Source organism: Lathamus discolor, chromosome Z, assembly GCF_037157495.1.
Source record: "Lathamus discolor isolate bLatDis1 chromosome Z, bLatDis1.hap1, whole genome shotgun sequence".
NCBI classification, from domain to species: Eukaryota; Metazoa; Chordata; class Aves; order Psittaciformes; family Psittacidae; genus Lathamus; species Lathamus discolor.
This window is the reverse complement of record NC_088909.1, coordinates 39,829,627-39,852,892: the sequence shown is the minus strand read 5'-3', so window position 1 is coordinate 39,852,892 and position 23,266 is coordinate 39,829,627. Positions and strand designations below refer to the sequence as shown.

Here is a 23,266-nt window from a genome sequence, read left to right as displayed (position 1 = left end):
AAGACAAGACTTTTATATGTTATGTACCTACTACATATGCCAAATACACATACTTCCTATGATTTGTATGGATTGTAGTGGCACACATACCCTAACCTGGAGCACATACTACTCTCCAATTAAGGATAAAAGGATTAAATCCAAAGGCACTATTTTAAATTTTTCTTTTACCACAAAGTTGTGAGGTGCTCTGAAGTCCAAGATGGGCTTGAAGCCCCCTGACTTTTCAGGATCAGGAAGTTTCACTAAAATCCTTTCCTTGTTCCTCTTGTAGTGCAGGCTTTATAAATCTGCATTTAGAAGGGAAAAAAAATCTGGTTCAGAAGAGCAGAAAGACTTTATGTATTCTGTACCACTTCAGCCTTTGCCTTGAGAGCCTTGGACTAACTACAGTATTGCCTCAAAGCTAATCCAAGAGGCTGAAGGGGAGAGTGCCTGGAAAAAAAGAAATAATATACAAATATACTAATATACTGAAAATGTGTACCTTCTACTTCCAAAACCGCTTCAACAAGTACATGCATATAATGAAGATCTTTCAGCTGCATTCAATTTTTTACTAGCATAATCCTTCATGATGATAACTTTTAGGGTTATTTTTTGTTTGTTTGCTTGCTTGGTGGGTTTTCTTCTTTTTTTTTTTTTTTTTTATTTCTTTGCTTTTTTTAACTTTTTTTAAACAAACTCTCCTCCAAAGTATGCTTAGTTAATCTCTTCCTCCTGCATTTTCATTACAAACAGTGTTTTCAGAGGAACCCAGAAATCTCTTGCAACTTCACAATCTGATTGTGATTGTGCTGGTACTGCAAAACCCAATAAACACTTGATATTCTGTGTACCGAAATGAAAATCCTAAATTTGTACAGTTTTGAGAAGCTGCAAAGTTTCTACAAATGCTACAAACAGTATTAACTTATTTACTGGTTTAATTTTGCAACTGCAAATTCAAAATAGTCAGTAACCAAAAATATTTAGAACAGGCTGTCATTGGTTTATCAACAAAGACCAATAACTGAAAGGTCTGGTTTACATAAATTTTTATGCACTGAAAAAATAATGATTAAAAGTTTGAAATGTAACAACTTTTAGGACAACTTGAATTCAGAAGCATGACAGTCAAAATTGAGTTTTGAAAAATAAAGATTAATTCCACAGAAAGCTTTGGAGTGCTATGAACTGCAAATCAAAGCTGCTTTTTTTCCTATTAATAATGAAAATTTCTAACTCCTCAAAAAATGTACAACAGTTCAGTTTTAAACAGCTATTCCTTACATCAAAACAGGCACTCCTCTCTTCGCTTACTTGTTGGTATGTTTCCAAAGTTCCCAGAAAAACTTGTACTGAAATGTAAACCACCAGTACCGGAAGACAGTTCAGAGATAAGCCTGCATGTAATATGATTAACACAAGAAGCAGGAAACTTACATGGTAAAAATGGAAATCTCTGAAAAACTGCAGTGACCTTACAGAAAGAGTAGGAATCAATGTGCCACACTCCTCACTTCCTTTCCCATTAGACACTGTCAATGGAGAATTTGCATGTTTTGTCACATAGGTGGAAGTTAGTTGTGCAACTACCTTTAAGCAGAACAACCGTAACCTTCCTTTGGTTTTCGTAATTTTAAAGTAACCACTTGTTCTAGAATAATTGTCACTGAAATATTTACTTCAAGTTTACATTAACTGATGTTTCAGGATTCAGAGAACTGAGTTACTGCATGTCAGCGAAGCATTTCATTGCCTTTGCAACAGCTTTCTAAATACCCATTCAATTTAGTCAAAATGACCTTGAGCTGACTACAAACAGAACATGCTCATGGCAGTCACAGACCACCTGAATTCTAGTAAACTGATCAGGCAGCAGAACACTGAAATTAACACTTCAGAGTAATTAAAAAAAAAAAAAAAAAAAAATAGGCCAAATTCAGCCTAAGCATCCAGGGTATTTGGAAACTAAACCATTAATCCTGTCCATATCCAGTAAAGTTACTGATACAGCAGTTTCACTGACAAAAATATAACAAGGTTGTGCATATTGCTATCACTGTTTCATCCAATAAAAAACTAAAACTTTGTTTGGTTTTGTTTGGTTGTGGGGTTTTTTGACATTTGTTTTGCTTTGCCTTTGTTGTTTCAGGTTTGGTTTTCTTTCCTCTACAGGGGAAAAAGTTTGCTTATTAACCACGTATGAACTGCAACAAGTATTTTTGGTCTCATTTTAAATGTTACTCTATTCCTTGTTTTCTTTAAGCATTTTTCCCCTCATTGACACTTGAAAATACCCTTGTTTCAAATGCCTGTTTTAAAAACTGTTTCAGTATATAACTAGAAATGCATATGCCTCAGAAATCAAGAAACATAAAGGTAATTAAAATGCATATTACTAAAATCTCGAATGCTTTTAGAGCATCCTCCCCTTCTAACTAAAGGAGAGAACAACTGTTTACATTGATTGTACCAACACAGGCAACACAGGTCAAAAAAACCCAGCAAAAATATCCGCCACCAATTTTGAAGTTGCCAAATGGGAATCTTAAAACAATACCCAAATCCAGTCACTTTCTAAGATCAGAAAGGCACAGTTCCTTTGATGTGAAGCTTTATTCTATTGCTTCACATCATATTAGCTTTCCCTTCTGGCATACTGTACCAACAAAGTTTCTTTCTTAGGCAAGTTATCCTGGCTGTCAACTTCCAACCAAATACAACAACATACACTTCTCTGCCAAGAATTTTAACCTTTGTCCACTGTTCTTTATTGCACATTAAACTTAATAACATAGCTTTGGTATCTACATTATAGTGATGTATGAAAAGGTAACCAACATGCAAAATCTTAAATCATAATTTAATTTCTTAAAAAAAGATTACAAGTTTTGGACCTAACAGGGTGAACATATCTTATGCCACAACTCTGTGAATCACAACCTTATGCCAAAACCTGCTCAGAGATACTGAAGTAAGGATAATAGCACAGATAATTTTGTATCCTCTATCTGGAAAAATAAAACTCTATTTTATAAGGTGGATGTCCCTAAACTGCTGAATGCTTTGGCAGATCTTCGAAGAAATCATTGATTACAGTGTATCCTACTCAGAATTAATCCCCCAGGTAACCTGAATATTTAAACTACTGAAAAATGTGTCTGCTAAGCTAGTAAAGTAGCCTGGTAAGTAGGGTATTATGGTATTCCTGTATGATTAGCTAACAAAAATAATCTGTGGGTAAATTATAAGTGTTGTTGGTTTAGCACTAAATAAAATCTTGAATCAATGATACTTAAAAATCTTTCAATATCACAGTATCTTCAGATGTTATGCCTTACATCAGGCTTGTAAAGCCTGAGCAATGGAGCACAGTACTGAAACTGCCCAGCCAGGTTCAGAAGAAAGAAAAAAAAAAGTAGGGGAAGCCTGACTGATACTCTCAGATCTCATCTGGTAGCTAAGTTCATCAAGTTATGCCAAAAAATACTACAACAAAATCCAATTTGGTACAGACAGACAATTCAGCTTTTTGGTCATGTATCACATTCCCCTACAATGCTGTTTCCAGGAACACTGTAGACAGAAATAGCTAGGAAATATTGCCCCTCACACTGTCAACATACCCTTTATCAACAGCCAGCAGCTTAACCTGGACAGCAAGAGGTTCAAATCCACACCCTTCCCCCTTCACCATCCCTCTCTCCACAAAGTCTCGTGGGTGTAAATCTTTTGCCATTTGGGAAGTATGACCTCTGGCTGATTATTCCCAAGAAGTAATGATGGCATCAAAGGACATGTCCGTCATAGAAGTATGATGCAGCATCCAATTTAACAGCAAACTCACAGGCTTTGTCTCCAATACACACTTCAATAACAATTTCAGAAGACAACAAAAGTAGTTCCCTATCTATTTGGATATTATATTGTGAAAGCTTTGGTTTGCAGATGGAAGTGGCATTTTTTTTTAAAAGCATGCAAATTCATTATCAGTTAAAGGGCTTGTATGTAATTTAAGACACCATAACTCTAATACTCCAAAGTCTGACTTGTAAGACCACTTAGTTATTCGAAGTCACAGTAAGACACTAAATAGTCTACATTCCTATTTCCCTGGAATTAACACTTTTTTACTTTTTTTTTTTTTTAAACTACAGATTCCTAAAAAGATGTTATCAGAGCCCTACAGAGAAAAGATGCGTAAGTGGGGGGGAAACAATATCAAATATATTAAGAGTGACACCTACTTAGGAGCAGTTTGAAAGATAAGTATCTACATAATCTGGAGCTACTTCATACTAGAACAATGACTTCTTTTCTTCTTTCCCCCATGTAATCAAGTTGTACTAGCTTTCCTGTACAGGCTGTTAGTTTCAGACAGTTTTCGCACTGACTATGATATTCACAAGCAGTGAAGAGAACACTTAACTAAAAAACATCAGAAACAAAGGTTGGATGAGAGAGTAAAAAGCATGCTACCAACTACTTTCCTGTTAAAAAAACAGGTCAGATTTGAAATTGATAGTATCAACTCAGTAAAATAAGAAATAATAGGAAAATTGATTGAAAATACTAAAAAAGGCATTATCTGATGAGCTTTTCATCAGTAGCTCTCCTCTAAAATTATAGGTGATATGAACCAAACTTTTACAAAAATAATCAATTGACAATAAAGCTTGCCGTTTTGTTGTGGTTTTTTTTCTTTCAAAATCATGACATGTAAATGCAAAACTACAAAAGGCTAAATATTCAGCCAATTTAAAAAAAAGTAACACTTTGCCAGTTACATTAACTTAATTTCTATCCCACATAACGATGTATTAGAATATATTAACAGAAAGAAACCTGAAGATTTCATGCTACAGACATGAACAATAAAGATTATTATGAATAGAGGACAACCAAATAATAAAGTTCTGGAAAGAATGAGTATTTTCACAGTATTGATGAGTCAAAATTTGAAATGAAAAATCAGTTTCTGCGTTAGAGCTTAAAACTTTGATCTTTAAGCACAGTAATCTTTAACGAAAAATGTACTGAGTTTAATACTTTACTAAAATTAACATTTCACATCTTTACTGGCTACTAAAAAATTCAGATGCACAGTTATAATAGTCACATACTAGATTTAAGCAAAATTTACTGACTCAGCTTACATACCACTTTTCACAATAGTAATAATGCTAGTGGAGATATTCAGACTACAAGAAGAGATAAATTTAGAAGCCTAGAAACACTAAGCTCATATTTATCAGAGAAAATTGGACAGATACTGAAATGAAAATTTTAACAAAGGAAACACGAATTACTGTGCATTTACGCACCATTTTGGAAGTGTTTACAAACAGGAAATCATTACAAAAAATAAAACCACCATATTTTCAGGCAGCAATATAAATATTCCCTTGTAAACTTTCTCTTCCCCTTCTCCCTCACACATTTTTTGCTCTTTATTCTATCTCCCATAAATCTTTAAAGTACCAGACAGGTTAAAATTAGCAATTATCCATCAATGTTATCATTTTAGTAAGTTTAGAGAATAGCAGCAAAAGGCTGCTAGACTAATTTTAAAATAAAAATGCTTGAGATGTATATGTACTTTATATATGACTTAGAGGAAAGAGAAACCCAAGGAAATGCCTGAAGTGCATGAACAACAAAAATGAAAAAACTTACTTAGCATTCTAGGCAGAGAGATAAGAGAAACAGTGGATGCAAACAAAAGTCATATCAGGGGATGGAAAGCATATAGGGAAAAATTCAACAGCTAAACTAGGCAAGGAAAGCAAAAAAGTTAAAGCCATTCTCAAATGGCAAGGAAGGTCTACTTTAAAACTAGCCTTCAGCCAAATATTTATACACAAACCTCTCCCAGTGGAGAAATCTGAAGGGTATTTTGAAAAAGTTAAAAGACATTATTTAAATACATAGCAAGTCACCTGAGTTTTTTATCATTTTAAACAACTGTAACATAATCTATTAATCTAGAACTCCAATAAGAGAAAAAAAAGTCCTACTAAAATACATAAATAAGTAGTATGCAGGCCTGCATAACTGTTCTAGAGAAAAGCTTTATTAATACTAAACATACACAACACATTTTATTCATTTAAATTTAGAGGATTGAAGACAGCTTCCCCCAAAAGCTGAAAAGGATTAAGCTTTGCATATTTTTCCAAAGAATCTATTATAATTTTTTAGAGTAGAAGTTAACTGTGCTAAACAGTCTGACACTTCATGAGTTAGGCAAGTCAGTTTTATTAGCTTGGCACAAGCTAGAACTAGAGAAATTAAATACTAACATCAGCAAAAATAGCATTCACTTTTTAAATGAATCTTAAGTCTTCTGGTCTCTAAGCAAAACAACTCTTATTACTTAACTTACACACACAGCAGCTCTCATATACATACATTTTATTCACTTTATTCGGATTAGTTGACTTTTAAGGAATTTTTAAAGTTATTTCAGGTTGGACACTGAATGGTCATGGTAGGATGTCAGTTTAAACTGAATACTCAAGAACTGCAAACAAAGAAGTAAGACCTCTTTATGTAACAGAAAGTTCGAGCTCACAAAACAGTCCTAGTTTATCTCCTACCTTAATTTTAGAGAAAATCCAGCATTTATATATTGCAATTTTTAGGCCTTATTAAAACTAAGGTTTGCTCACAGTATTGAGTCATGTGATTATTTTAGTTAGAATTTTCTATTGCTGCTCTCAAGCATAATTTATTTAATATTACAATGCTTTAAAAGCACACAGTAAACAGCCCATTTTATTTGCTGCAGCTGAATTGTGGTGAGAATCTTCTGTAAAGTGCTGTGTCCTATTTCAACCAGACATAATAGTATTAGCATAATATGCCAAACTACCTTTTTACTCTTTTTTCTTTTTTAAAATTTTACCTATATTCTGAGTAATAGAGGCAAGTTAAAAAAAGTTAAAAAAAATTGAGTGACATAAAAAAATTAAATGACATAAAAAACCTACCAGGTAGTAAAATCACACACATTACTAAAAGAATCTCAGACACTAAGTAAAAAGTAATTTTTTTACCTTGGTTGCGATGTCAGCTTTATAACTGTCTTGTGTGGCAAAGAATCTTGGCCAGACTGAATGTCATCCTACAAGAGAACATCTTTGAATTTGATTTTGAATACATTTAAACATGTATGAGCTTTGTGTATTATACCACCTTTATGATGTACAAAACCATGCTATCCTGACCATAAACCATACCATAAATTACGACCTATTTTAGCACTTAACATAGGACAACGACTACATAAAGTACTTCAGACTGACAAATAAAAGGCTTAATTTAACCAATTCATTGAGAAAGATCTGCTTTCATTAATGTCTCTTATTTGATACCAGTACCAAATCATCACCCCCATGTTTTCATTTTTGCATACATGATAATTGCTATCTTCCTTCAAATTTTGCAAATACATATCATATTTTTATTAGTTTTCCCTTGCTATAAAGTTACTCTGTGAAACTCTAGACTCCTATATATTCATTACAAGGATTTAGAGTTCAGTTTTCTGTCAGATCGCATAGTTACCTTATATGATAGAAGAAAATTTTCCAAAGCCATGATTTATAATGTGTGTATGATTTTTATGGGATATTAACTACTTGAAGATTTGTTTCATAATACTGATGAATTCTTACATTTCACTAGTTTCTTACCTTTCTCTTTTCTTAAATACAGTATGACGCAGTGCTCACTTCAAGAGGGAAAAGGCAGTGACACAATATTGCTGTGACTACTACATTAGAGAACAGCCAAGCTGTTAACGTACTGCTATATTCTTATTGGTTCATATAATGGTCACAACCATAGACTTTGCAACTGAAGTATAAAGCTCCCAGTTCCTCAGAATACTCAAAAACATGCTCAAAAACAATCCAAATATTGCCACTTACATTAACGTTTTTTTTCTGCACACGAAGAAATAAGGAATAGTGCAATGGTGAAATAGCTTTACTTTTATAGGTTGGATCTCATCTTATTGGTTGGATCATTCCGGGATCTCTAAGTTTATTCTATTTTTGAGTATACTGTCTTCCAAACAATCTAGTTTTTGTTTGTTTACTAACACAGAGTCCATAAGATGTACAAAGTATGCACTTAATCAGCTCAGAAAAACATGATGCTTTTGTGTGTAATGCAAGCAGTGTCATTCTGGAATCTTTCCATCATGTCTCCTTTCCACCTTTCTTTTTTTCTGGCTTAAAGAAGGGAAATATTCTCCTGGTTTTACCAGCTATCTACTGGAATGCTGGTAAAGTCTTGCTCTACTCTTCTGACCACATGTTTTTTTCTTCTACACCGCCTGAGACAACAGCCATTTTCACTGCCTGAGACAACAGCCATTTTCAATCTTAAAAGTGTTCTGCATTTGTCTTTCTCAAAATCACTCCGAATGCCCATCTCCAAGCAACTCTTGATGTCACAAAAATACCACAATGATATTTCAAAAAAAGCGCCTTTGAACTTTCTACTTGCTCATGGTTTGCAAAAGGTTTCTTGTAAACATCCTGAAGTTCTCCTATTAGCATTCTACAAATCACACATAAAAAACCTTTGGTGTCATAACCAAAGTGCTGTGGGAATATTAGCTTTATGACATGCTGCAGTCACTGTATATCACCATAGATAAATTATAATCTATTTTGTAATCACTTTTTTTTCCCTGCTTCATATAGGTAAAAAATTCATTGAAAAAAGAATTTTCTTTTTTATTTCTGCTTTCACAGTGGTAATAATGGGTTTGACTTAGTATGCTCCTAGGCAATATACAGTTTAACCAGCAACTGGTACTTATACAATTCAGTGGTATTAATCTTACGAAGAACAGGAACAATTAGAGTTCAGCAAAATGTAACATCACAACATTCTTCTATATAATTCAGAAAAACTTCAAAATTTCTTACTTTAGGAAGATGCATATTCATTTTGTTAGCACGTTCATTTTTATCCAGCCAGGATAAAAATTACATACTCGTGGCACACCCACATAGCACACACCCACAGGCACATTTATGCAGCACATACATGTACATTAGGATTAAGGACATAAAACCTCTGAAAAATTGGAGGGTGAAAAGGGGTTCTGTTGTTTTAAGTTTTTTGGGTGGGGGGGTGAGGGGGTGGGGGTGAGGGTTTTGTTTATGGCTTTTTGCTTTTTTTTAATATACATGACTATTAATATACACGACCGGGTTTTTCAATATACATGACTGGAAGAGTAATTCAAGGTTTAACATATCTGGCACATTTAAGCCAGCAGAATAAATGCCATGTAAATTACGTCAGAAGTCTGAGATAATCATATAACAAAACCTGCCTTGATACTTCTATGTTTATGCACAAATAAATTAAAATCTCATTTTCTCTCTATTCCAGGTGTATGGAGTTCAGGATTCCCAAGACTACTTAGCTATCTCAACAGGGAGCTATTGTGAAAAAACTAAGAATTTTGAAAAGGAAACCATATTAGCAAATGTGTTTCTCCAAGGCGCTCTTCACTGTAAAATGGGTCTCAAAGTGTTATGCAAGCATCTGTTGCTGACTATCATTGGTACATTTCTCCTTCTAATGATTTTAAAGATAAAAATCACAAGGTCTTGTCTAGACCTCATCTTGCAAATTCATCATAGGCTTATGTTCAGGATGGAAATTTTCCTCATCCTACATTTGTAAGCAGTAAGTAAAGTCAAATTATAGGATGATATTATATATGCACTTATATGGATGCCACAGAAGTCACCAACAAATCTATGTGAACAAGAATGTTAGAACAGCTGGGTTTAGTACGAGATTCACGAAGTGGAACAAAATAAGCCCATTTAATTTAGATGTCTGGGTTTTTTTCAGTATTAACTCAAGTTTCCTTCAATATCTTCAATTAGTATGAAACTTATTAGTAGCAAATTCCTGAGCAGGTATTAGCAGCAAATTTTATTCTAACTTTTCCTTGGCCACTCAAACTGTATTGAAAAGACATTGTTCACATTTCATGTTTGGAGGAAATCAAGAAAGATAGCTCACCATCTTCAGGAACAGAGTTGATGTGTCATAATTATAAGCACTTTTATCCTTTAGGATAAGAATATGAGCAGAGTCAGTTATCACTTTCTTCAAGTTCATTATTGAATGGAAAAGCCTGTTAATATTTTAAAGTCTTAGTTAGTTTTTGATTGTTTTTATTCAACACGGTAACATCAAAATTTAAAAAGATTAGTGAACTCAAAAGTATGAGTTACAGAAAAATATATTTTTTTAAGTCATTAGAGCATGAAATAAAGCACAACTAGTTGCAGTGGGTAACCAGACTGCAGAATACAGAAATATTCTGAATTTCATTATATTCCTACCTTGCATAACAAAAATGAGGTGCATCTCCACCCCACTGTTACACTAAAAAATGAATATTCTCAAATACCAAGTACTTTTTCAAAATGCTAATCTTACAAAAGTTTGTAGTTTGATTTCTAGTATCTATAGTTCCAGGGGAAAAAAAACCCTGGAACGCTGCACAAGGACTGCCTTTAAGCAAGATAAAAATTTAAATGTATCATTACTTCCATTGCTTCAACCAACACAAGGTTTACAAATTCTTAAATACAGAGCTGTGTCATTTTATTTGCAAAGTGATAGAGCCTTTATTTTACTCTCTCATAACCAAGTGCATTGCACATATTTGTACCTTGGTTATACATATGCCATATTAAGAAAAAAATTACGGAATTTAAAAATACTTGTAATGAATACAGTAGTTTAAATCAAGAAAGCGTATTTTAGAGGCATCTAAATAACTTAATGGACACGCTCTACCATCAACTATTATCTATCTCAATTAGTCAAGTTTACTAGTACTTCACTTTCCAATATGTAACAGTTTTCTGAACGCATAATTAAAGCATATATCTATGTACACAGACATATATATACATACTTATGTATGCTGCTCTTCAAAGACATTCCGCAAAGTAGCTAGCAGAATAATTTGTCATTGCTCAGAAAACAACTACCCACCAGATATAACAGCAATAAACAACAGACAAATTAAGTAGAAGATCAGCAACATGAAAAAGATTTCCCACACTGAAGAAAGTTAGGTATCAATGTAGGATTTTCCAAGGAATTTATACTTTAATAGCTCGTCTTCTCATCATTGCTTTAGCCAAGGCAGATATAAAATTTTCTATACAATAGCTACTGCATAAAATAATAGTCCTGTTATTAAAGAACTCTTGGTATTGTGTCTACCTAGCTTCTTTTGAAAATTCAGAAATATTGTTTGAACATCAATTTTTTTGATTCGGAGGATTAAAAATATTTCATAATCAAAGAACACAGGTAATGACATCAGTTTCTTTTGTACAGCACCACTACACTTGCAGTACTGAGCATGTTGCTAGCTACAGCAAAATTGCATCTCTGGAATAAATATTTCAATTTTTATGAAAGAAAGGGAAGTTAAGATTCAATTCTACATATGTATAATAAATTACCTAGTGCCATAATCCACAACTACCCAGTCTTTAGATGTTCCTGTAATAGCATCATGATGCTGAAAGAGTCCAAGGTTCCTCCTAGCTTCTGTCAGCAATTTATAGTTATCCACTGAAGGAAATACACTCATTTTCTCATATTTACTGGCCTGTACCAAAGCCAAGGAGTAGAGGATTTCAGCTGCCCTGGAATTGCAGAGAAAAATCAAATATTTATATAGGTTTAAAAAGCAAAAAAAGTAACACACATTTTATCTGAATAATAAACTGATTTTTGTTTGTTAAGTATTTTCTCATGCCTAGTTCCAAAAGTTCTTTAAACATTAATCTTGTACTTTTTAACCTGTTTCTAGCTTCAAACAGTTTAAAATCACTGCTATGCTTCATCATCAACTGGCTTTATACCTTGTAAGCTTCCTGCAAGGCTTCAGTGATGAAAAACACAGATTTAAAATAAACATGACATTTCAAAGTAACATATAATTTTCACAAATGTGTGAGGTGTACAGATCTGACCTTAAAATAATACATTAACAACAGACTGCCTTACATGAGACAATTTCCATTTCAAAAAGCAATTAAAAAAAAATAGTAATTATCTTAAACAAATATATTAATCTGTACACTCTATATAATATGTATTCTGCCATTTGTACTTCAAGCAAATTAAACTCTCCTAAAGACTTAGGCAGTTCATACACCTTCTCACTATACCTTCACCTGAACAATGAGAACACAGGATTCAAAAACCCGTAGACTGAACAGATTGCAGAGCCTCTCCCACTACTTATGCAAAAGCCTACCACCAAAATATTACCATTAAGTTCTCATTAGCTTTATAACAACCCAAATTTATTTTATAAATAAAAAACAGTTATAATTGCCAGGAATTTTGAGTATCTAAATAACAAAGACGCCTGTAGAAACTCTAGGAAACCATCTGTTAACTTACTACTTATCTCATTTTTCTAAAACATTACAGTTCAGTTTTTTGTTAAGTCCAAAAAGGCTCAGATTCATTAAACTTCAAACTTAATAAAGGTTTCTCAAGCGTACAAAGAAACCAAGAAGATATAGGTTAATGTTATAAAAAGCTAAGAAAGCAAATTACCGCATGTTCTTGAAACAATTATAAAATGAGCATCTAAGCATGTATATAAAAAAAAACAAAGCAAAACACATTAACTTTTACACATATTGTCAAAGTCTGCACATGTTCAAATTTAAAACTAGGTACAGGAACAAATTTTATAATCATACTCAACTTGCGTTTTCAGACTGTGCATTTATACTAGCTGTTAATATGAGAAGTTCCTTTGGATTCAGTTTGGTTTCTGTCGTTTTTAATCACACAGGTGACAATTACATAAAAACTGCAAATCGCGTATGTCAAACTAAATGGTACACTGTACGTATCCATTTTATATGTACATTTCACTGCACATATTCATTGCTCAATTCACTTTCAAACTGTCAATATTTGAGGAATAGGATGAGATTTTGCTCTTACAGGTAAGATAACTGCTTAGAAGCTACACAAAAAAAATCAAGGCGTTAAAAGTTGCAATTCCTTCTTTTAATTACTAGTGTACTTAATGTGAAATTTTAGTCCCCAGACTACTGGCTAGATTTTTCTCCTACAACCCACATCAATTCCTCTTTTCAGAAAAAAAAAAAAAAGTCCATTATCTACAAACAATGTAAAAGCCTTAAACCCTAAAGAAATAACATAAAAACAAAGCTGTATAGTAAATACTCTTTGAGTTCATACTGCTTTACTTTAAACCCACTTTGTCTATAAGGAACAGTTAGAACTCCTTTGACTCTCAGTAAAATAACTTATTTTGTTTTACATATCCATTTAAGTACATCAGTCTCTTAGATGCAGAATTTTCTTTTCAAGTTACAATATTATTCTAAATATTGTAATGATTCACTGGGCAATGAAAGACCCTCAGATGTGAAACAGCAAAAAACCCATTTTGTTAGAGAGCACTTCAACTCTAACATTAAACATTTTTCTCTAATATCTTTCCATAAAACCTGTATATAGCCTTGGTTTTTTTTTTTCACCTCTATTTCAAACTGTTGCAGAAGAGTACCTCAAGTAGTTACAACTTTGTTTTAATTTGTCACTGTATTTCTACCGAATAGGACACTGCAAATAGGCTGAAATTTCCTTCAATAATTGCTCAAAGCCTACATTAGGTTACCTTTAGGTCGACTTTATATCCAACCTGAATAAACATTATTTTTTTTCCCCAAGAGTTTCTTAACTCTAAAGATATGGTCTTTTCTATCCAACTGCAGAGTCAGAAGTATCACTGTAGCCACTGTAGCTTTTGTCCTACTCCTGAATTACTTCAAAAATTTTTTTTTGTTGACTTACGATAATTTTCCCTGATATACTGGTAAAGAATGAAATCACAAAATGAATTCCTACCTTGTCCCCAAATATGCTGTTGTTCTTTGCACCCTTCATTATTACATTAAGCAAACTTCTGGTCATCGAGCTCATCACCCTTCAAACAATTCATCTATCTCTCACTTAAGATTAAAAATTTATTATGTCAGCAATAATGTTAATATCTATTAAAAAATCCTTAAACTTTCTTGCACTTTCTTAATGCACAACCCCAAAACTTTTTTAAAAGCAGGAGAAACCCAAACAACCAACTCTTTTTACTTAAATGACCAGGAGCCATAGCAGGTCCTGAGGCTGAACAATGTTTCCTGGCTATTGAGTAGCCATGAAGAACTTCTTACTCTTGATACTGCTGGAACTTAAAAGCATTTATTCATGGTAAAGAATATACATACATACATATTTACCTCATTTTCATGGTTCATTCCCCTGCATATATATACATACACTTACATATACACAGTAGATAGACAGATAGATACAAGTTAGCTCAAAAAAAGAACCATGGAAAATTTAATCCCAAAGTTGGGAAAAGGGTGTTATTAAAGATGATCATAATGTATGTCCTCTGAATTTAAAGAAAATAAAAAATGAAAGACAAAACTCTGAACTCTGCTGTTCTCAAAGCTAATCCTCAAAGGTTCTCCGAGTCTATGAAAGCAAAATGATCCCTAAATCATAGAATCATAGAATAGTTAGGGCTGGAAAGGACCTCAAGATCATCTAGTTCCAAACCCCCTGCCATAGGCAGGGACACCTCACACTAAACCATCCCACACAAGGCTTCATCCAACCTGGCCTTGAACAGCGCCAGGGATGGAGCACTCAGAACCTCCCTGGGCAACCCATTCCAGTGTCTCACCACCCTAACAGGAAAGAATTTCCTCCTTATATCCAATTTAAACTTCCCCTGTTTAAGTTTTAACCCATTAACACTTGTCCTGTTACTACAGTCCCTGACAAAGACCCTCCCCAGCATCCCTATAGGCCCCCTTCAAGTACTGGAAGGCTGCTATGAGGTCTCCACGCAGCCTTCTCTTCTCCAGGATGAACAGACCCAACTTTATCAGCCTATCTTTATACAGGAGGTGCTCCAGTCCCCTGATCATCCTCGTGGCCCTCCTCTGGACTTGTTCCAGCAGTTCCATGTCCTTTTTATGTTGAGGACACCAGAACTGCACACAATATTCCAGGTGAGGTCTCAAAAGAGCAGAGTAGAGGGGCAGGATCACCTCTTTCAACCTGCTGGTCATGCTCCTTTTGATGCAGCCCAGGATACGGTTGGCTTTCTGGGCTGCGAGCACACACTGAAGCTGGCTCATGTTCATTTTCTCATCGACAAGCACCCCCAACTCCTCTGCAGGGCCGCTGTGAAACTCTTCTCTGCCAGTCTGTAGCTGTGCCTGGGATTGCTCCGACCCAGGTGTAGGACCTTGCACTTGGTATGGTTGAACTTCATAAGGTTGGCATCAGCCCACCTCACAAACGTGTCAAGGTCCTCTGGATGGCATCCCTTCCTTACAGCATATCAACCGGACCACACAGCTTGGTGTCATCGGCAAACTTGCTGAGGGCGCACTCAATCCCACTGTCCATGTCAGCGATGAAGATGTTAAACACGACCGGTCCCAACACCAATCCCTGAGGGACACCACTCGTTACCGGTCTCCAGCCGGACATTGAGCCATTGACCACAACTCTTTGTGTGCGGCCATTCAGCCAGTTCTTTGTCCACCGAGTTGTCCATCCATCAAATTGATATCTCTCCAATTTAGAGAGAAGGATGTGGTGTGGGACAGTGTCAAACGCTCTGCACAAGTCCAGACAAACTGGCAAGAACACATCTATAATTTTTTTTTCTTACGTTATTCATAGTAGATAATGAAGGATTAAAAACTTCCCAGACACATTTTTAGAAACATGCTTGTTTTGTTTTCATTCATATAACTGAAGGTTTATAGTTTTCTTCCAGATTCTTTACCTGTAAGTGCAGCACCATTTTGAGAAGTTAAAGGTAAGTGAAATTCTTACACAAAGAAATCTTTTAACAGTGTAAAGTTGTAAATACTACAAATGTAAGTAAAGTCATGTTTTTCACACATAAGAAAAAAATTCCAGAAAAACGGCAATTAAGGAAACACATTCGAAACTTCTGTTGAAAATACTGCCAAAGGCAGTACTGTCAACTTCTCCTTACTATATTATTTTCATATTCTTCTGCCAAACGGATCCTAGCCTTGCATTTTGTCATTCTTCTCAGCTTCGGTCTTATTTTTCTTCTCTTTCCTGATAAGTCTTTGGCTTCTTTCTTCCCTGCTTTCCCATTTGTGAAACTTCTCCTTCCTGGTCAATGCAATGCCTTCAAAGCTATGATACATTTTTTTTTCCCTAACATCTTTTTTATCCTCAGGCCCTTGATTTCACTTCTCCTTACACATTTCTGTCTTTCTATTGCCTTCATTTCTTCTTCACTAATTTTCTTGATTTCCTCAGGTCTCTGTATTCTTTGGTTGCAGAGAAGGTTAGAAAAAGACACTTTTAATACAAGAAAAACAGACTACAGATCACGGAGTAGCCCTGTACCCAGTTTGTAAAGCTTCCACATTACCAAAGAAAGACTTGATTACTTGAAGAAGGCAAACAAACTTTGCTAGATATGGAGGTTTCTCTTCTGAAAGGTACTTGTTATCTGCCTCCAAAACACTACTTTCCATGGTCTAGAACACTGCCCTCCACACCTCTCTTGCTCTCTCCACTGCTGCAGCAGCCACTGAAACATGGAAGGGGGGGAGAGAAGGGGGAAGGAAAATCAAAGAAATCCTTAAGGAAGGGATTTCTCAGCACTGCAGAAACTCTTCCCCAGCACAAAAAGTTATTAATAGAATATAGAACAGAAAAAGGTCTGAAAGAACTACAACAAGTGTACTTTTAAAGTGTCCTTCCAGAAGACAAAACATGTCTTTGCTACTATGAATCCTAGGAAAATCAATGTTTTGGAAACAGTTTCAAAGTTGTGGCAATGGATGAAATATCCAGGCTTTTATACCATACAGCATCTGTATATACATGTATATACATCCCAGATTTCTTTCTGGAGCCTTAAAATACAGTAAAATGGTTTTACAATGTGTCTCATCTACAGCTGCTACAAGAACCACTACTTCATTACCAAAATTTAGCAGTAATTTATTTCTTCAAAGATGCAAAGACTTTTCAGCAGAGCAGTTCCTTACCATCTGAGATCATTTGCCACACAATATTCCTGACTACTTCTCAATTGCTTCTAACAACCCTTGTAAAATTTCCACCTTCATATTTCTCTCTTTAAGATTTCACAGTGTAGCCGTAATGACAGATTGATCTGACAGCTATCCAAATCTGATACAGAAATAAAAGCCTACTACCTGCTATTTTTCATCAAAACAGGACTTGCTGATCCCTTGAATAGTATTTTAGAACAATTTATCTGTTTGTGCAGAAAAATATTGTTGTATTTCTGTGAATTTACTAAAAAAAAAAAATCACCAACCAAAAACCAAAAACAGATACGCAAATTAATTCTTGCGTCAAGAACTACAGCTGGGGGGCACTGGGGTTATTCTTATTACAAGTAAACTTAAACTGTGCATTTACAAATCACTTTTCCATCTCTCCATCAGATTTAGAGTGCTTACGCATTCATCTCTCCCTTGTGCCAAGACATACACTATGAATTTACTTATGGCACTATTTACCGTAAGTAGGATTCCAGGACTCTATCCAGCCGTTTATAGAAGGGTCGTGACGTAAAGTATCCACTCCAATAATGATGATCTCTGTCTGCATAGGTGAAGAAGTCTCCACTTAAAACAGGGAAAAATGAATTGCTGCTCTTTTCACCCAAATTGCTTTCTTTGCGCAGAGCTTCAAAGTAATCTGATAAAGTTCCAAACTGGGCCTGAATAAAAATTAAGATAACTATAACATAGTTCCATTTTCTTGATTTAGACATATGAAGAGAATAAATAAGCTTTGTTTCATATACATTTCAGAAACATGCCAGTCTTCAAGCAGAATTATAGCAGAAACCCTATCCTAAAGACCTTTAAAGCTTCCCTAAACATTTTCCACATAAGCTGAACACCTCTTCCAAAAGCATTTCAGCTTCAACAAGACAGACATGGAGAGGATCCACAGGAAGGCTGCAAAAATGATCAGAGGGATTAAATACCTCTCCTGTGAGAAGGAAAGGCTGAGACACTTAGGATTGTTCAGCCTGAAGAAGAACATGCTCTGGAGTGACCTTATTGCAGCCTTTCAATATTAAAAGGGGCTTATAAGAAAGGTAAGGACAGGATTTTTAGTAGGGCCTGTAGCAATAGGACAAGGGACAATTGTTTTAAACAAAAAAGAGGGTAGATTAATATAAGGAAGATACTTGTTTTACAACGAAGGTGGTAAAACACTGGAATAAGCTGAAGAGAGATAAGGCAGATGCCCCATACCTGGAAACATTCAAGGTCACACTGTACCAAGCTCACAGCAGCCTGATAAAGTTGAAGATGCTCATGGCAAGGAGGGTTGGAACTAGAGGAACTTTCATGGTCCCTTCCAACCCAAACTATTTTATGACTCATGAAATACGAAATTTTTTTTTTTTTTTAATATAGAGCAGCATTTAAAATACAAATGAACTTCAATAAATAAGAAAAGCATTCTTTCATGTCTTATGTATAAGTCTCTAACACATAAGGTAAGTAATCTCTCATTACGTAAATAGATGTCTGGACTAAGTACAAAACTTACTTTAATGCAATAAGTGCATAGCTGAATTAATCCTGCTTTTCCAAAATTAACTCTGTAGCGCTCCAGATCTCCAAACTATGCTTAATCCAAGATTACTATTGATCAAGAAATTAGCATTTGCTTTCAGAAGTGGGGGGCGGAGGGGGTGGGTAAATTTTGTACAAAGAAATTGTGTTTAGAGATGTAACATGGGGGAGTACAAAACAATCATTGTCATCTGGTCCATTTTTAAAATGCTCAGCTAAATAAGGCAGTAAAAGCCCTTAACAAGGTAGGTAAAAAGGTGATAACCTCAAGCTTGAAGAGCACAAAAAAACCAGGAGGAAAATAAAAAGGGAGAGGACTGATGTCAATGTTGCCAGCATCAAGATGCTGTTAAGGAAGGCAGACACAGCAAACCAGACTTTGAAAGAGTGGAAAAATAATTAATGAAAGTGGGAACAGCCCAGAAGATCACTTTACCACAAATAGCCTCATAATAAAGATACTTCTTCAAAGTTAAAATTGAATCATTTATATATATATATATATATATATATATATATATATATATATTAACAAGCAGCATTTAAAGTAGCATGCTACAATTTACAGCACCAGAAAATAAGCTTTTATTAAAATCTTTTTTAAATTACTTGGAACATAAGGACTATTACTCTGTAAGAAAGATGCACTATTTCAATATTTGAAAAAGCAAACCAAATGGTATTCACTCTTCAAAATCATTCAGAAGACCCAAGTATCTGTTAGGTAGAAACAGCACAACTTGCCACTGTGGCAGTAAAGCAGTGAGAGAGACATACTGCCACAGAAATTTCAGCCTTGGTAATACTTGCCTTATCAGGCACTTTTACATCTTTGGACAACTGGATTTTCCCCTCACTATTATAGACACCTACAAGACAGAATCCAAAAGGAAAAAAAAGTACCAAAGGACCAAGAAAAATCAGTCATAGGCAACCTCCCTTCTGTATCCTGGGTTACATCAGAGGAACCTCACCAGAGGAACTAGTAAAGTTGAAGGAAACTCATGCTAATTTCAGGTGAATGAAAGCTGTGAAATAACCTGATAGACTCTTCTAATGGCATACAAAAAGTCTCATATTAATTTATGCATAATAGATGTAGAGAAGATCTCCAAATGGGAGATTAAACACCCTGAAAGCAAAACAGATTATCTTTTACAGTAATCTACCACATACTTTTAGGAACACAGAGTAGTTTCTGGCATGTGAATCTCAATGCTAACAGGTATCTACTAGATAAACAAGCAAAATTTGTCCGAAAGGGTAATTTCTCATAGAATCAGAAAGGCAAAGCAGGCAGTCCCTTGTGTAAGTAGTAATATTCTATGCATCTCAGCACTTCGGAAGCAATGTGAACTCTTCTTTTATATAATCTAGGTTACTTGCCTGTGGAGTTACAAACCACTGGGGAAGTGCAGCAGAATGTGAAAATTCTCCACCTAACCTCATATTTCCACAAATAAGGAGACATGCTCCAGTGTCAACAGTGATCCCTCTGAGCAAAGTACCCTAGGTATGAAAGAGCTGAATCAGAGGACTGCATATATTTTTGTCTGGGTATAAAGAACCAGAAAAGGGTTGAATACTTCCAAGTGGGCCTCAAGGGCTGGTGTGATTACCAAGGTGTTAATCCAGGTGGGCAAACCAGGGCTAATGAAGTAGATTCCTAGAATATTTGACAATGGGCTGAGCAGAATCTTTCAGATAAGGATCCTTCAGATGCCTCAGGACAGGAGTTGTCCTTGAAGAATGACCTCAGAGCTAGAGCCTTCAGTTTTCGTCCCAGAGAAGAAATCATCTAGCCCAGGTTAGCAGAAATGGAAACTACAGAAAGTATGCTGCATTAGTATATAAATAGTTACTATCTGCACACTATATCCATTCTTTGTGTTAGCACAAGCTTTAGATTTAAAAGACAGATTTTAGATTTAAAGGAATACTCTCCAGGTCTGTCTTCCTCCACTAAGACACAGCAGGCATTCATAAACATCTCAACCACACCCTATAGGAAACAGATGAAAAATCCAGCTCTCAGACAAGAGAGATGATCTTTTGGAGTTGCAGCTTATGTAGAACAGAAGCCCAGAAGTCAGCAGGAAGAACTATCACACTACAGAAACTACTCAAATCTGCAGTAAGAGGAATGACGAAAGGTCTTAGGAAAGGTGAGAGGCAAAATGATGCACACAATATCTGAAAGAGACCAGACGTATTTAGAAAGTCTAAATGTGAAAGCAGCCACAGTGCTTTGTCATGTGATACTCAAGAAAACAAGCTTGTGGTTATGTATTTCTTATTCCCATGCTGAAAGATCATGAAAAAATGTTTGAGTACAGTGACCATCTACAGTGCAAGAAGTCTCTAAAGCACTCATCTTACACATCAGAATTTATGAATGTGCATATTAACACTCAAACATCATTAACGATGTTAAGTGATATTTCATCTGATAATTGTGTTAGTATATTCACTCCTTATATAGCTAGGTCAAGCTCTTAGATTTTATTGTATTCAACAACACGTGCCAGCAATATTGCCTCTTAGGATTTTTTGTTTGGGACATAAAACCAAGAAGACCCCAGCAAAGCAACAAAATTTGTTTGAACTTCTAATGAGAAAATACAATAGTTTTAAATAAAAAAGCCTATGAGCCTTAAATAAGAATGCCTGAAGCGCATGAAAATGATCAAACCTAACAGCTGTTTTTAAAAATAATCTAGTTTGGATACTATTCATAGTTTTCAAGCAGATATTACTAATAGGAAAATTGCTGGTTTGGAGGGAGAGGAAGCAGTAAAGGTAAAAAATGTAATCTGCCAAGACAAACCAATCTCCTATAAATAATACATGAAGCTTGACCACTTAAAACAAATAAACCTTAATAAAAACACACCAACACCATATTTTTCCATAAAGAATCTCAAAATACTGAGAATACTGTTTTTGCCACAAACTAAAAAAAGTGTTGTATGTACCTTAACATGCCACTCAGGATGAGAATTCATATAATCAAATAGCTTCTGATAATTCTGGTACTGCTGATCCCATTCTGAGCTTTCAGAGTAGCGGAAGTCATCCCCAAGTGGAGCCAAGAGAACTTTAGTACGGAAAAGCTTTGACTTCTTTCTGTATTGATCTAAAATAATCCAAGCCCTGGAGAAGAAAAAAAAAAAAAACCCCACAAAAAACAAGCAAAGCCATTTAGAACAAAGTTCAACATTTGACAAAACAATTCTTAGATATCAAGCTCTGCATTACGGTGACCCTAAACATGACATAAAAAACTCTGCTATCTCATTTTGTTACAAAAAGATGGATGAGATTCCTCACACTGGGACACCACTCTCAACCTAATATTGTTGCAAACACTGTACTAATTAAATCCTTCCATAAGCTTATTAAGCTCCATCTCAAAACAGTAGGGCAGTCCGCCTCAGTATGTTCCTGTGCCAAAACTAACCTTCAGTTCAAATTATGTTTACCTGCTTTGTATTTCGATAACAATCCTAATCCTCTCCATCCCTTACTTACAATAACAAGAATGCTCTTCTCATCCCCTCTGGTAATTCCCTTGGATACTTTGCTTCATATCTTCACATCCTTGGCAGAAAAACTGGCCATAAATTAATCTTAGAGGAACTCTAATCTTAAAGAAAGAAAACCTATTTGCAATGCTAAAAATCTCTGTTCTCCCTTTAGCCAGCTTCTTACCTGTCATAGAGCCATGTCCTGAAAAACTAAACCCACCGTTTTCTGCTTTTTGCCTTTAAAAAAAAAACCAAACAAAATACCCACATACACACACAAGAGAAAAAAAAAAAGTCAGTAAAAATACCCTTTGGCACCTATTAACTCGCTGACAGGTAAAATAGTTACAAGTCTGATGTCTGGTTTACAGAAAATGTTCATTTCTCCCTCTCCCAACTACAGTGACAATCAAAATCTTCAGATAGTACATAGTATGAACCACAGTAACACATTTAAGAAAATGGGAACAGGAATAAAGTTTTAATGAGAAAATTACAGAAAACTACAAATTCCAGTGAGTTTTTTGCTTCTACAAGTCTTTTCAGCAGACTGTCTATGCAAAATCTCCTTCCAACTCATACTCTTGAGGATTTCTGGGTAAACCTTTATGTGAGAACTGAATCTAGCCCAATATATTTGAAACCCATATTTCTTTGAACAGCAAGTTAGAATTTGTTTATTGAATTATAAAATTGCTGAGTTAACACAGGTCTAACTGCATTCTGGAGGGAGAAAGGGGGTACAGCATCTTTTGCTGAGGATCTACATAGTTTTGCGGAGACCAGAATAGACCCAACCAGTAGCTTACCCCTTCTTTGTCTATAGTTTGATTCAAGATTCAGATTAACAAGTGTTTATGCTAGAATCAATGTTTTCCATTACTTTCAAAAAGTTGCTGCTTTGAACATAAAGACCTCCTCTCCACACAACTAACAGAACAACTGGCACAACAGAAGACTTTGTATAGCTCTACCTTCTAAGAAGCCAGA

At 35.0% G+C, this 23,266-nt stretch overlaps 1 protein-coding gene across 8 annotated transcripts in view; it reads right to left on the bottom strand.

Annotated features, from left to right (window-relative positions):
- MAN2A1 (mannosidase alpha class 2A member 1) overlaps positions 1 to 23,266 on the bottom strand; it is a 147,869-nt gene that overhangs the window by 89,623 nt on the left and 34,980 nt on the right. For all 8 annotated transcript variants that reach the window (XM_065661427.1, XM_065661429.1, XM_065661428.1 and 5 more), the window contains exons 8-12: positions 21,725 to 21,902; positions 17,673 to 17,875; positions 11,514 to 11,699; positions 10,048 to 10,162; positions 7,044 to 7,111 (exon numbers count right to left, since the gene is read on the bottom strand). In XM_065661427.1, coding sequence (XP_065517499.1) covers positions 7,044 to 7,111; positions 10,048 to 10,162; positions 11,514 to 11,699; positions 17,673 to 17,875; positions 21,725 to 21,902 — 750 coding nt within the window. The remainder of the gene's footprint in view (positions 1 to 7,043; positions 7,112 to 10,047; positions 10,163 to 11,513; positions 11,700 to 17,672; positions 17,876 to 21,724; positions 21,903 to 23,266) is intronic.